The sequence below is a fragment of the Nicotiana tomentosiformis genome, chromosome 8 (genome assembly GCF_000390325.3).
Source record: "Nicotiana tomentosiformis chromosome 8, ASM39032v3, whole genome shotgun sequence".
NCBI lineage: Eukaryota > Viridiplantae > Streptophyta > Magnoliopsida > Solanales > Solanaceae > Nicotiana > Nicotiana tomentosiformis.
The window spans coordinates 19,327,165-19,343,283 of record NC_090819.1 but is presented as its reverse complement, the minus strand read 5'-3'; the positions used below and the strand labels follow the sequence as shown (position 1 = coordinate 19,343,283).

At 31.8% G+C, this 16,119-nt stretch overlaps 2 protein-coding genes across 2 annotated transcripts; one reads left to right on the top strand and one right to left on the bottom strand.

Annotated features, from left to right (window-relative positions):
- Window positions 1–3,101: 3,101 nt before the first annotated feature.
- Window positions 3,102–4,425, bottom strand: LOC104108017 (uncharacterized). The gene has a single exon (XM_070182154.1). The coding sequence runs from the start codon at window positions 3,883–3,885 to the stop codon at window positions 3,259–3,261; it is 627 nt and encodes a 208-aa protein (XP_070038255.1). The 5' UTR covers window positions 3,886–4,425; the 3' UTR covers window positions 3,102–3,258.
- Window positions 4,426–10,357: 5,932 nt separating this feature from the next.
- Window positions 10,358–15,775, top strand: LOC104108016 (two-component response regulator-like APRR9). The gene is made up of 8 exons (XM_009616971.4): window positions 10,358–10,685; window positions 12,371–12,532; window positions 12,624–12,754; window positions 12,859–12,999; window positions 13,363–13,474; window positions 13,559–13,907; window positions 14,111–14,777; window positions 15,323–15,775. Exons 1-8 carry the CDS (start codon window positions 10,544–10,546, stop codon window positions 15,407–15,409), a joined length of 1,791 nt encoding a protein of 596 aa, XP_009615266.1. The 5' UTR covers window positions 10,358–10,543; the 3' UTR covers window positions 15,410–15,775.
- The last annotated feature ends 344 nt before the right edge of the window (window positions 15,776–16,119 follow it).

Sequence of the window (16,119 nt, the reverse complement as noted above, 5' to 3'; positions counted from 1 at the left end):
CCCCCGGCTCCACGACCCAAACATGTTACCCGTCCTACACCTCCTATTCTTGATAGCGATAATAGTTTATTACAATTTACCGAGAGTCAATTTTTCCATAATATAGCACCCGGTGAACAATTAAACCATGAATATATGAATGCTCTTTATGGTAATCCAACTATTGATGAAAATGATGATGAAGAAATAGATTTTGATGAAACGCAACCGGATGATGATACACCCACTAGTCCTGCTCCTGAAGTTAACCCAACTAATAATAATCTAGATGATCCCCCATCTAACCCTCCTATTAGTGCCCCTACTTTTTCTAGACAACCTCCTAAACGGGCAGAAACATCTCTTGTTTGGTAATTTTTTTACTCAACTAAAAGAAAAAAATAGGGCTAAGTGTAAAACTTGTGGCAAAGAGTTAGTTTTTCAATATGTTGGAAGTCGGGGGGACGGGAAGTTTGACTAGACACATATTGCTACACCCTCAAGATAAAGCTAGATATTTTCGTATGAAAGCTTTGGCTGAGGGGACAAGTGCACCTAGTCAGGCTGACCTTAGTATCGGGTCAAATCAATTTCAACCGGGAATTAACACTGTTACCGGTGGTATTTTAAAAAATATTTTTCCCTATTCCCCCTATTTTATGGTATTGCTGCATTGTTAAATCCTACTATGAAATTAGGAGGTCCTCAATTTTGGTATGAAACTGTTTATAATGGTTTAACACTTGAAGATGAGGAGTTGTCTAAACTTCCGAACGCAATAGCCTCAATTAAAATAAATGTTCAAACTATTTATAATGCTTATCAAGTTGCATTAGATCATGTTAGACCAAATGTTCCAACTCCTTCTTCTTCTAGTTCTCAATCATCTAAAAGAACTGCGGGAGTAAGAGCACTTAGTGCTTGGGCAGGGTTCAGGGGTTCTCAAGGTTCTAGTACTAGTGATATAGTATAATATAGTATAGTATATATATATATACACTATACTATAGTTTATACTATATATACATCTCATAAGATATATAAACTATATTCGATATACTATATATACATCTTAAGATATACTATATATACTATACTATATATACATCTTAAGATATACTATATATACTATACTATATATACATCTTAAGATATACTAAGTATACTAGATATATATAGTAGATATACATGTATATATAGTATATCTTAAGATGTATATATAGTATATAAATCGAATATAGCTTATATATAGTAAGATGTATATATATTATAGTATAGTTTAGTATACATATAAGCTTATATATATACTATACTATAGTCTATACTATATATACATCTCATAAGATATATAAACTATATTCGATATACTATATATACATCTTAAGATATACTATATATACTATACTATATATACATCTTAAGATATACTATATATACTATACTATATATACATCTTAAGATATACTATATATACTATACTACATATACATCTTAAGATATACTAAGTATACTAGATATACTAGATATATATAGTAGATATACATGTATATATAGTATATAAATCGAATATAGCTTATATATAGTAAGATGTATATATATATTATAGTATAGTTTAGTATACATATAAGCTTATATATATACTATACTATATATACATCTCATAAGATATATAAACTATAATCGATATACTATATATACATCTTAAGATATACTATATATACTATACTATATATACTATACTACATATACATCTTAAGATATACTAAGTATACTAGATATACTAGATATATATAGTAAATATACATGTATATATAGTATATCTTAAGATGTATATATAGTATATAAATCGAATATAGCTTATATATAGTAAGATGTATATATATTATAGTATAGTTTAGTATACATATAAGCTTATATATATACTATACTATAGTCTATACTATATATACATCTCATAAGATATATAAACTATATTCGATATACTATATATACATCTTAAGATATACTATATATACTATACTATATATACATCTCATAAGATATATAAACTATATTCGATATACTATATATACATCTTAAGATATACTATATATACTATACTACATATACATCTTAAGATATACTATATATATTATACTATATATACATCTTAAGATATACTATATATACATAGTATACTAGATATACTAGATATATATAGTAGATATACATGTATATATAGTATATCTTAAGATGTATATATAGTATATAAATCGAATATAGCTTATATATAGTAAGATGTATATATATTATAGTATAGTTTAGTATACATATAAGCTTATATATATACTATACTATAGTCTATACTATATATACATCTCATAAGATATATAAACTATATTCGATATACTATATATACATCTTAAGATATACTATATATACTATACTATATATACATATATATATATATATATATATATAAGCTTATATATATATATGTATATATAGTATAGTATATCGAATATACTATGTATATATAGTATAGTGTGTATATAACTATATATATATATATATATATCTTAAAATATATATATATATAGTAAGTTAATGTGAACTCATTTTCACAAACTAAATTAGTAGGCTTCATGTTTGGATTATGAGTCAAATCACATTTGAGAAGAAAAAGGTTTTATTTGGGTATGACCAACTTAAGTTGACGTGGCATGTATTTTTCTAGTTTCTAACTAAATTTTATGTCATATCAGATTCTTGCAGGAACTTTGTGAGATTTGAGCCCGAATGACTTTCAATTGATAATGGTAGTTAAATAACTTTTAAATGACAAAAAATAGATAAGTGATTTTTATAAAATTGAGCATTAGTTGGATGATCTTTAGCAAAATTAATCATACTAACTAGTTATAAAGATTGCATTGCACCAACTAAAGGACAATTTGGTGCACAAGATATTTCGCATTCACGTATGGTACGGGAAATGATCACACTCCAAACTACACCCCGCATTCACTGCCCTACATTGAATAATACATGTAAAAATTAAACAAAGTTTTGCATCTAAAACTATTAGCAGAACATGAAGGCGTTGGTGCTATTGCTAGTTAGTGTACGTCATCACTACTTAATTTGCACAAGTTATATAAATTTATTAGCAAAGAAATTAAATAACAATACCCCAAAGGAAGATCCAAATGGGGTTAGCTGCCTTCCTATTATTATACTGCTAAAGACGGGTTATTCTTGAGATTACTGGATTCACGTGAACACAATATATATGACACTTTAAACCTGTCCCGGACTAGAAAAGCTCCATTTATCTGAATAAGAAGCAGGCGTATTCATCGTAGAAGCCCCAGAACCACACTTGGCTACAGTCCTAACACTCTCTATTAGTGCCTCTGTACGTGCCTCATGTGACAAAATTTCAGACAATTGTTGAGGGCTTATTAGTAATTTCACCTTCCACACTCCAGTACTATTGTACGTAGGAAATATCTCAGCTTCTGATGATCTCTTTAGCACCTTCTGATTATCACATGACATCCTATAAGGTGTTGCCTGAGGTAATAAATTACCACTATTACTACCATTACAAGTAGTAATAATATTGTCACTTTTTTTTTCTTCTTCTTCTTCTTTGGATTTAGTATTATAATGGTTTAATAGAGGGAGGAGATAGTATGATTCACCAGCTTGAAGTTCTTCATTGTGAAAAAGTGGTGGAGAGAACATGTCATGGCTACGATATATGGCATGGCCTGGGAATTCATTGGTGATACAGTTGGCTGTTATGGGTGCATATAACTCCATGATTCCACCATTGGATGTGACCACTTTTATCATCTTCTTTTCTTCTTCTTCTTGATCAACTTCTCTAAAACCAAACCCTTTGAACACACAATTTCCCATCTCAAGTACCTAATTAGCATACAAATTAGGACAATTGGAGATATGCATGAACTCCGATGAAAAACGTTATTCAGTACCTGTGCTAATGCAAGACATATCATGCAGAACTATCGAGGTGCTTGAAAATTGGTCTGAGCATCACTTTTACTCAATACATATATAATAAGTACCAGATGGAATAGACGAGATGTATTATATATGAGCTCAACAAGATATGCAATTTTAACTATACACTCTCGGTTAAATTGCTACGACAGGGGCCTTCCTCAAGGAAGGATGTCCGTCTGTTGATGACTAGCTCGTACGCGCAAATATTGGACCTAGCTTTGTTGTCCAAAAAAAAATATGTATTGAAAAGGAATGACAAGGTTTTTTATAGATAGGAATAGGGATGTCGCGTCGGCGGGAAGTTTCTTGAGAGTGAAGGGGTTCTTTTCTTTTTTCTGAATTTGGAATACACAGGAAATGTATCTAATGCTGGCATTAATAGTCAATCCGAAAGATTACAAGTATGAAATATGAAGTATCCTTTCCTTCATAGTGGCAGATTCTTACATTATGCGTGTAGTGTTTTGCTATATATAAGTTGTATAAAGTGGTAGGACCAGCTTCTGCTGGCTAAAGAGACAAACTATAGGTGTAATTATGTCAAATAATTTTTATTGGTTTTTCCCCGTTACAAAAAAGATAATCCCCTTAATCTTAGCTTAATGATTCTACCGTTAAGATTTACCTTAATAATGAGCAATTTAATAGGAGTAATTTAGAGATGTTTTTGTTTGATTAGGTAATAGATGATACAAAAAGATCTAACTTTATTATTACTGTGATAAAATGAAAGAAACGGTTCAAATATAATCGGATTCGGTGCTTAATTATTCAAAAAGTGTTGATTCATCTTAATATCGTAGAGATTGTGATAGAGCAATCAAGATCATGGCTTATGTGAGAGATCCTTTGGTCAACTGTCGTAATCAATGTGTCTCATTTCTTTGGTTTATGTGTCATTCCCGTTTATAGTGGTGGCGCCCATCCGCCACCTCTTTTGCATGTCATTTCTTGGGAGAGTAAGACTTCTTCAAGTTTAAAAAATTCCTTTTTCTAAAAAAAAAAAATGGTTTGTTTTAAAAGTTATGTGTTTGATGAAGCTTTTAGAAAAAAAAAAAAAAAAAAAGTGATTTTGAGTAGAAGCAGAAGCAATTTTGAATAAACAGAAAAAATAGCTTCTTTCTTTAGAAATACTTTTGAGAAAAATATACTTAGAAGTACTTTTTAAAAATTTGGTCAAACATTAATTGCTGTTTAAAAATGCTTTTTAAATTAATTAGCCAAACACAAACTGCTTCTCACTAAAAGTACTTTTGAAAAAAAAAATTAAAAAAATTTACTTCTCAAAATAAGCTGATTTTTTCAGTTTAGCCCAATAGGCTATAAGCTAGCAAACAAGCAAACAGAAGTTTAAGGGTATCAATTGTTCGATTCGACTGATTATTTTATAAAATTAATATTATATTAGTTTTTTAGTTACTTTATTGTATATAACTAAAATAAAAAATTTCAAATAGTCTCATTCATCTTGGTTTCTCTTTGATACCGGTATGGTACGATTAATTTTTGATAATTTTTTAAAACGTTCACTACAAAAAAAAAAGAAAAAAAGTTTAACGACGAATTTTAGCGACAAGTCATATTCCGTAGCTAAATAACAACGGATTAGCGATGAATTTAATAGTTTGTCGCCAAATAAGCTACAAAAGAATTCGTATCAAATATAAGATTTTATGTAAGAGTTGCCAGTAGAAGTTAGAAAGCAATAACATTTTGCATAGATATTTTTACTGTTAAAAGGTGATAAACCAACAGAACATAAAAGATGACCAGACTATAGATATATTTTCTCAAAAGTACTTTTCAAAAAAGTATTTTCGGAGAGAAACTACTTTTCAATCTTTCAAAATAACTTCTGCTTTTATGCAAAAATATTTTTTCCTCTAAAAACTTAGCCTAAGACCTTAACTCTTGAAAAAGCTACTTTTGGCTGAAGAGCAACACTTTTGGCTAAAAAAGCTTGACGAAATTGGCTACAAGCTAACAAACAGGCAAACAGAAATTAGGTCCTTTGAGGGTTGGAGGTAGAAAAATACTTACTGGCCTACATTAAATTAATTAGTTATTATAGTCTAACATTAAATTAAAAAATATATTACTTATCACTATTTAAGTGATAAATTATTATATACAAGATACATATTGTGTGTTCATTTGCTCGTACAAATGAAGATGCAAGTAAAATTGTTTTTTCCTTTTTGTTGAATTACCTTTTTTGTTCATTTTGCCACTACCTTGCTTCTATTCATATTATTTTTTTAAAAAGATTTTGGACATTCAATTGAAAAGATATGTTTTTAATAATTTTAAAATAACAGTATTAGTATAAACTACTCTTTATCTATCCTTAAACTTCTGATTTAATTCACATTGCACTGATCGGAATACTAAAGATAAAATTGAAACATATTTTGAAAACGTTAAATATTAAAAAACAAAATCAACTTACCATAATGATTAACATTTAGCACTGAAGATATTATCTTCCTTTCGGTAAGTTACTTTCCTCGAAGAAAGAAATAAAAAAATGGGATTGTTTAATCTAATGGTCTAATCCATTAAAGTTTATGTAGTTGTAGTATAGCCAATATTAAAAGACAACAATTTTACCCAAAAGTTAACGAAGTAGAGTCACGGGCAGAATTGCATTATTGGATATAACTGCACATCATTTCCCTAACTAAAGTGAAAATTAATAACTGCACATCGTTTCCCTAATTAAAGTGAAAATTAGACGAAGAATTAACCTAAATAACAATCCATTTAATTATTAAAATTAAAATTAGCTTGTAAATATATAATATATGTATAATTTACATATAATATATGTATAACTATATATAATTAATGTATAATTTATATATACAGGTTAAAAAAAGTAAACAGTGAAAACGGTGTTAGGTTATTCTCCATTTGGAGTCACAAGTTGCAGAGCCAAAAGCCTAAGACAACGCACTAACCGAATAAAAAAAAACTAGGGATAATAATATGATATTTAGCATCAAGTAATAATTGCAAATAATGACTGTAAGCCATGCTCCACATGTTGGTTGACACACACGACTTTTATTTGGTCTAATATTCTCTTCGATCTTTTGGAAGAGATTCTAAGGTGAAAGCTTATATAGTCACACCTTAAAAAGACACAATTTGAGGATTTTGCTACACCTTTTTCACCTCTATTACATAATATAGTGGTCAGTATAGGGATTCACTCAACAGGAGTATGCATATATTAATATAAATAATATATATAATATATATAAAGGCAAAGGAGACAGTAGGAGATGTGGTGGATTGCATTTTCATTATTTATCAAAAATTTTGAAAAGTACTATTTTTTTAAAATACTTTAAAAAAAAAATACATTTAGAAATACTTTTTAAAAGTTTGGTCAAACACTAAGTGAGACCTTCACAACCGATGAGGACAAGCATATTTCTCTAACATAAAGGCGGATATATTATTATACGGACGAATTCAATTGAACCCATAATTGTTGACACGGAACATAAATTTATGTGTAAAAATCTATTAAAATTAGAATAAATAGTATATATGAGCCCATAATTTTAAAAATACAATGAGCTCAATACTGAGAAAATTAACGATTAAACTCATAGAGTTTAAATCTTGAATTCACCTTTGTCTATAATTCAATTCATAAGTTTACACGTGGACTGGATGTCTGTTTTTTTTTTTTTTTTTGAGAGAGACTGAAGAGTGGTCTTAATATACAGAGACCAAGCTCAACATGCTGAAAAGTAGCATGAAACTAAGAGGTCGTTTGGTATGCGGGATAAGATTATGAAATTAAATTTATATTAAATTTATATAACGTTTGGTTGACGGTATAAATTTATTATGGTATAATTTTAATCTCAGTCCTAATACAGGATATCCCACCTTATTCCATCATATTCCATCAAACTTGGGATTATATTATCCTACCTTTCATGGGGAATAAATTAGTCCAGGGATAAATTATATAATCCTATGATAATTTAGCCCGCGTACCAAACGACCCGTAAGAGGAAAGAGTAGGCTCAACATGCTAAGGAGTGAGCTTGGAAGAAGAAAGTTTGCTACCTGATGGGCTGAACTAAGAGCGAAGAAGCCCAGAGCAGAATTACTGGGCTTAAGTGAGAGTGAACTCAATGAAGCCCAAAGCATAATATATGATGATAGAAAGTTATTGTGCAAATGGACTCACCAAAGTTTATACTTTATAAGCTTTGATCATGTACACAAAATATTTACACAAAAATGAATGAAATAGCCCAAGATATTACAAAAGAGAAATGTATTTCTCTAACCAAATCCAGTCATATGTCGGGAATTTGGTGCCCCAAGACAGCCCTTGATCAGTAATGGCATTAAACGACACATTTACTAGTTTTTGGGGTGGAAAAGAGTGATGAGAAACTAGCCAGCTCAATAGCGGGCCACCTATTGATCACCTTTGTAAAATTTCAATACTCTTCCTTTGACATGAGTGGGTTGGTGAACCCCACTTCCAACCAAAATGTTGTGAGTTCGAGTCACTCTAAGAGCAAGATGACAAGTTCTTGGAGGGAGGGAGTCGAGGTTCTATCGGAAACAGTCTCTCTACCCCAGGGTAGGGGTAAAGTCTGCGTATACACTACCTTCCCCAGACCCGACTAATGAGATTATATTTGGGTTGGGTTGTTGTTTCTCCTTTTAGATTTTACATGTGTTAAGATGCTACTACAAATTTCTATGGCTAGGAACCAAACATGACTTTTGTGAAGCAAGGCAAGGCCGTAGGATTGATTATATGCTTGTTGGAGAACAATTATCATCCACTAGTTTTATTAGTGATTGTTGTAGATATTTTCTTCAACTAAACTATAAAATATTACACATCTTGTACTTCTAATAGTATTAATTATTCTTTTCACAAAGTCCTAGAGGTCGGTTTATGTGGGGCATCCATCTTCCGTGATTTAATGAAGTTTAACACTTAAATATTTACTATGCATTTGGTTTACGAATAAGTCTTGAGGAAATTAAAGGACGACAACTATCATAGGCAGCGCTCGTATTTAAAATTCATGACTTAATTTTTAACATTCTTAAGTTATTGAATTTTAATTAATAATTATGCATATTAAATATATATTTTTAAATAAATACAAAGTTTATACTAAAGATACCGGGTTCAACCGAACTCAAAAAATTACATCACGAACATTAAATATTAACGGGAATATTATATATTTAATTTATTAAATTAAAAAAATGATACCCAAATATAATATAAAATTATACTACATTTTTTGTTACACTATTAATGACTTATACCAATTTTAAAGTTCAACTAATACTTAATTGAATTAGTTGATTTTTAAGGATGGATGAACCCTTAATACTATACTAAAACCATGTTTAACTATCAATCACATATTCATAAGTTAAAACAAATTAAAAAAAAGGTCAAATTACTAAGTTAAAATATTTCGGACCCTTATTAGTTATTTCTGGTCAAGTGAAATTTGTAGTGGTACCCACATAAACGTGGCAATGCCCATTGCCCAGCAAAATATCTCCTTTAGTTTGGTCCCAAAAAGTTTAAAAAAATCTCCATTAATAGGGTCCCACCTTAAAATTTGAGGAGCCTTGAAAACCACGATTTTAAAAGAAAGATTCGGTGCAAAATCAAATTTGTGGACTAAAATAAAGCCGACTAATTTTTGCCAACCACTAAACCAATGACTACTCATCTTTAGATTTACACCAATTCCACGGCTAAAAACCAAAGCTGATTTTAGATAAAAAGGAATAAATTTTCTTTTGATCCCTCAATTATTAATAAATTATAATTTTTGTCCTTATGATATTTAATTTTGAGTTAATTATAATATGCATTTTTAGTCCTTTTATCTAGGAAATATGTTGTTTATAAATTATTTTAAGAACTATATTATCTTCAAATACGAAAAAATAATACAGTTAGACCTCTCTATAAGAAAATATCGTTTATAACATATATTTCAGTATTTTTTTTTTTATTATGTTCTCTATAATAACACTTCAATATAGCAGACACAAAATATCAAAGTAGACGAGACTGTTATAAAAAAAATTAATTGTACAAATTTACCATAAAACATGACAAATTACATGATTTAATAATTAAGTAATTCATTAAATTTATAATGATTTACGAGTTGAGGGATCAAAAGTGCACATTTTAATTAGCTGAAGATTAAATATGCAGAATTAGATATTAGAGGGACCACAATTAGAGTTTATCAATAATTGAAGGATCCAAGTGAAAATTTCCTTAAGAGAAAACAACTTAAGATATGTTTGATCGGACATAAGAATATTGTCCACTAGTTTTAGCGGGCAAGTCATAGATATTTTTCTTCAACAAAACTTAAATAAAGAAAAGAAAAAGGATTATCAGTTTTTAGTACGTTTATTCTTTACACACAAAGTTGTAGAGGATCTGTTGTTTTGAAGTGGATTATTATCTGTTTTCTGGAAATCTAATTTTAAAGTGAGATATTTCTGTTTATGAAAAATGGGTGAAGCAGTGATGATGAGTGAAGGAGGAGGAGATGGTCAGTGTTTGAAGAAAATGGTGCTTAGAGTTTTATTGGTAGAAGCTGATGATGCTACTCGTCAAATTATTGCTGCTCTTCTTCGTAAATGTAGTTACAGAGGTTCGCCATCTTTATTCTTTCATTTTGTCTCTTCTTTCTGCAGTTTTAATATTGATTTTAAGTATTTTGAGGTCACTGGTTCGAGCCGTGTAATTAGGCTGTCTGTATCATACCCAAGCTTGGGGTGCGGGCGGACGCTGCGTAAACGCCGTATACTTCTTGCACTAGGCTACCTTTTAGATTGACTGACGATGTAAAAAGTATTTATAACTTCATGTCACTTGAAAAGTAATTGCATCTAACTCTATTTAATAGGATCGACTGTTAGTGTATATAACTTAAGTCCTTTAATATTATTGCTTAATTTAAATCTTGAATGAAATTGGCTAGGAGATGTTGCTGGGTTTTAGTTGATTAAAGTCCTTATGCTTCTTTCTATTGATCTATTTTCTCAAGTGTTGAATAGATCTCTTGAAGATGGTTTGAAGTATTGAAGAAAAATGAAAATTTTCCACCTTTGTAGAAAAATATTGTTTTTATATTTTACTTAATGAGGAGGATATTGTCACTTTCAGTTTTGATTGTCAAACTGGAAGTTTATGTTAAGTTATGGGTGAAATTAAAAAAAAAGAAAGAAAGAAATTTGAAGAAAAATAAGGTGTAAGTTAAAGCGTGTTGATAGTTGTTCTTCTTTGAAGATTTGTAAGTGTTCTGTAAGTGGAAAAGAAGACCCTTAAAAGTTCACTTGTGAACTCTGAATCAGGTTAAGGATGGTGTTTGAGTTATATGTTGTGTCCCTCATATAAAAAGGTTTTCAAAAATATATACACAAGTAAACAGGGCAGCCCGGTGCATAAAGCATCCCGCATTCACACAAGGTCCGGGCCGCACCTTAAGGGGTGTGATATACCCTAATGCAAGCATTAGTGACTACTTCCACGGCTCGAACCCGTGACCTCTAGGTCACACGGAAACAACTTTACCATTGCTCCAAGGTTCCCCTTCATATACATAAGTAAACAATTAAGTAAAAAATATTTACTAAGTCTTGGATTGCACTTGCTACCTAAGTTTTAGTTTGGATTATTTGATCCTCTACCAAATGTTTTTTGTCAGATGAATCAGCAAAGACGAGGACGATGATGTTGTGTCTTTGATATTAAGCCGAAAGAAATAGAATGGTTTCTTTATTTCTTTGTTTCGGGAATGAATACTTAGGATTTAGTTTAGGCATTTAGCCTGTCCGTGCCTTCTATAGTTTGTCGTCTGAATAAAACCATTTTCAGCATGAGCCTTTCAGTTATCAGTACTGAGAATACAATCCTTTCGTTTACTTGTCCTCTTTTCTCCAGGTAATAGCATGGAGGATATAATATCACGCTCATCCTGCACCCGGAGATTTCTAGTGGTATTATAACTCCATGCATTCTTCCTATTCTATGCTTCTGCATTCGCTGATGCTTCCCCTTACCACGCCACCCCTTAAGATAAAACGGAAAGGATGCAATGTTTCTGTAAAATTCCATCTTGCCTTGAATTTCAGCGACTGGTATCATAGTCCATCACATTTTACCAACCCGACATCCACCCCTCAATTTATTTGTTTCTTCAGGATCTTTCTGTGATATGTATTTGGTTTCCTGAGAGGCGCGTATTAACTCTATGTTTTAGCACATAGCATCTGCAGATCTTCTGCCCTTTGTTTTTTGGAACTAAAGAAATAATAATTTATTTTGACCAAACAGTTGCTGCTGTTCCCGACGGTTTGAAGGCATGGGATATACTAAAGGAAAGGCCACATAACATAGACCTTGTATTGACTGAGGTTGAGCTGCCGTCAATATCAGGATATGCACTGCTTACTTTAATCGTGGAGCATGATATGTGCAAAAACATACCTGTTATAAGTATGTGATGTTTTCTTGATCTCGGCTCTTATTTTAATGTTTCATTTCACAGGGAGTTATGAGTGCTTAATCTGCCTACTTGTTTATGCAGTGATGTCGTCCAAGGATTCCATTAGCACGGTCTTGAAATGCATGGTTAAAGGAGCTTCCGACTTTCTTATGAAGCCTGTTAGGAAAAATGAGCTGAGGAACCTGTGGCAGCATGTTTGGAGAAGAAAAACCGTATGTTTAAATCTCGACAAAGAAAAGAAAATATTTAAAATGGTTATCAAATTTAACCAACTGAATCTAACAAGAAGTTATTTTGTTTCACTTTGAATGCTCAGCAAAGTGCTGGAAGCCGTCCTCAAAATAAAATTGTTGAAAACCAGAAAGTAGCTGTGTCTGAGAACGAAGCAGCAAGTAATTATTCTAGCGACAATCTGGCTTCTATTCAAAGAGGAAATGACAAATCTAGCGATGCACAAGTAAGTGATATCTTCTGTGTTCATGACCTCATTTAACTGAGATATATGAGCACCATCATCTTGTACTTAATAGATTTTGACATAACATGATGATCTATATGTAATTCTTTTGCGCCAACTTTAAGCTAATTTTGTTAAAGTTCATTTTTTTTTTCCAACAAAAGAAGTTGACTAAATAGATAAAATGCTGATTTTTTGTTGCACTTCAAGCAGTCAAGTGCCATCAGATTTTCTGCGGATAGTTTATTTTACATCATAAAAGTTTGAAAACGAATATCATTTCCAAAATGTATGATATGATGCATTACATATAGATCAATGCCTTTCTTTGAATCTGAAAGTGTGTGTATTGCAAATATGCAGGGCATTAAGGATATTAGATGTAGAGATGCTTCAAATATGTGCGATGATGAATGTCATGAAGAATGTGTTGAAGTGGTTGAGAGATCATTTATGCCGAAAAGTAAACCATTAGGTATGGAAAGCTACTCCCTTTCGTCTCTTCACAAATTGTAGAAGAATATGACTAAGCTTTGTACTGACAAACAATCGTCTCTAGAAAACATGACTAGCTCGGGAATAGGAACTTCTTCTTGCACTGGACCTTACAGCTCAGGTGCTATTAGTTCAGAGGAAGGCTCTCTTTGTGAAAATGCTTGTGCTGATGATGAAGTTGATTGCCGGTTGAATGAACTCTATTCTGCACCTTGTACTGAAGCAGTTGACTTGATTGGGAAATTTGAAAATTGCTTGGCTGATAACAGCCATTCTGATGAAAGAAAACAGAAATCAAATGTCGCTTCCCGGTTGGGACTTTCTTTGAGAACATTTAATCCCAGTTGCTCAAACGATGACGGGTCCAGAGAGCAGAACATGATAAGTCATTCAAAAGTATCCGCCTTTGCTAAGTAAGTTTTGCCTTCCTGTTTATTGACATTCTAGTGTTGAATTTTCCTCTTTGCTAAGCGGATTCCTCAAATATGAAGTAATATTGTAGGTTTTATTACTTTATATTCATGGGCCCGTTTTGGAATTCAACTTCTACAAATTATCTGTTCTGCAAATCAAATTCAACTCCTGAGAATTCATTAAAGTCTTTCTTTTATATCAGATATGAAAATAAGAAGACAATACAATATCTTTTCTCTGGATTGACTAGCAATTCTGGTCCATTCAAGGAAGGCTCTAGTGCCTCTACTTTGGAGCATGATGCTTCATTGACCGAGAGTGAGCAAAACGCAACAGCTCTGGTTATGCGCCAACCAGGAAATTGTAAAGCTGCAATATCGTCGGACAACCAACTACGCTTTATTCCAGTAGAATCAGATTATCAACAAGTACAGAGTCCTAAATCACAATCTCCACTTCCAACAAGTTCTTTGACTTATTCATCTTCCGAAGTACAAAATCTTGAGCACGACAAGCAGCCATTTGATGATACTACAGTTCACTCTGAGGACAATGCGGAAGCAGCAGGTAACCAGAAGTTAGTAGCTGAGAAAGAAAGAAATGATTCTGCAATTTGTGGATCTAGTGATTTGGGAAGTGGCTTAACAAATAAGCACAGTAGCTCTCGTTGCGGAAGTACTTCCAATGAAGCTATAGAAAGTTCCCCAGCAGTTGCAAGTTCGGGGACAGATCCTGTTTCTGAGAGTGTGAACTACAATGACAACCTTCCTCATGATAGGACAAAAGCAGAGAATCATAACACCAGTCAAAGGGAAGCGGCACTCGTGAAGTTTCGGTTAAAAAGGAAAGATAGATGCTTTGAGAAAAAGGTATCTACAACCTTTGTGCTAGTGTCATTATTCAACTTAATTAGATATGTTGCAATAACTTTAAACAAGTGCATCTTCAGGAATTCATCTCTATATTCTGTTTAATTAGCGGCATTTTTGCTAGCTAAGTATTTGCCCTTAAGAGAGACAGAACAACAACAATAACAACCCAGTGTAATCCCACTAGTGGGGTCTGGGGAGGGTAGAATATACGCAGACCTTATCCCTACCTGAAGAAGGTAGAGAGGCCGTTTCCGGAAGACCCGCGGCTCAGGAAAGAGAGACAGAAACAGAAACAGATGGAAAGTTATTAGCTAAAGTTAAGGCTAGATATTATATATCTTGTTGCATGTTGTAAAGCACTATAATAAGCAAACCACCTTACTTTTCTCTCTCCTAATAAAGCAGATAATATCAATTTTTGGCCTTCCATATACTTGAGTGATCAAATTTGTGGACATACCACAATATTATTCAGAAGTGGCCAACATTTAGTTAAGTATCTTCTTTTTGTCTTTCAGTATACTGATATTATTTTTGCACAGGTTCGATACCAAAGCAGGAAAAGACTTGCAGAGCAGAGACCTCGAGTGAAAGGACAGTTTGTTCGTCAGCTGCAAAACGAAAATTAGTCTTTGCATAGCCATTCTCACTAATGTCTTAGGCAAATGTAGCATAGCCATGCAGATACAGGTTTGTAGTATTGTGTGTGTATGTCCTTGTAAGCTTGGGAATTAAGGGATTGACAATAGTGCAACTCAAGATGTTGAACTTTTGTGTGTAGTTCTTGGGTTTATATACTTAGTAGGATGAAATTTGTTTTGCATTTAGGAGAAATTGTTGTTTGGTAAACTCTTGGAAGTATTTGTAGTTTGTTATTCCTATAGTTCCGTTTTGTTTGACGCCATTGACTGCGCTGGGAACTTAAGTATTCATTGACTTGTGTATTATGTAAATAGTTTGCAGCAGAAAAATATTAAAGGACAATTATTTCATAACTCCTACGACACATGGACTTGTAATTTGTACTTTCCTTATGGTTTCAAATATTATATATTCTTTTTTAATTTCTTTCATGTTTTGTGTATGGTAGATTCGTAACCATAGAATACGACCCTAATCAAAATGCATATATTTGTCTTATACACTATAGGATGGTGAGAAGAGATATATTTTATATCCTAGCGGGGTTATAATTGGAGATACTATTATTTTTGGTGTAAAAGTTCCTATAAAAATGGGAAACGCCCTACCTTTGAGTGTTTGAACTATTGATTTAATAACCAATTAGGTTTACGATGACACCTATAAATCGATTACTGATTCAATTTGAGTACCTCTG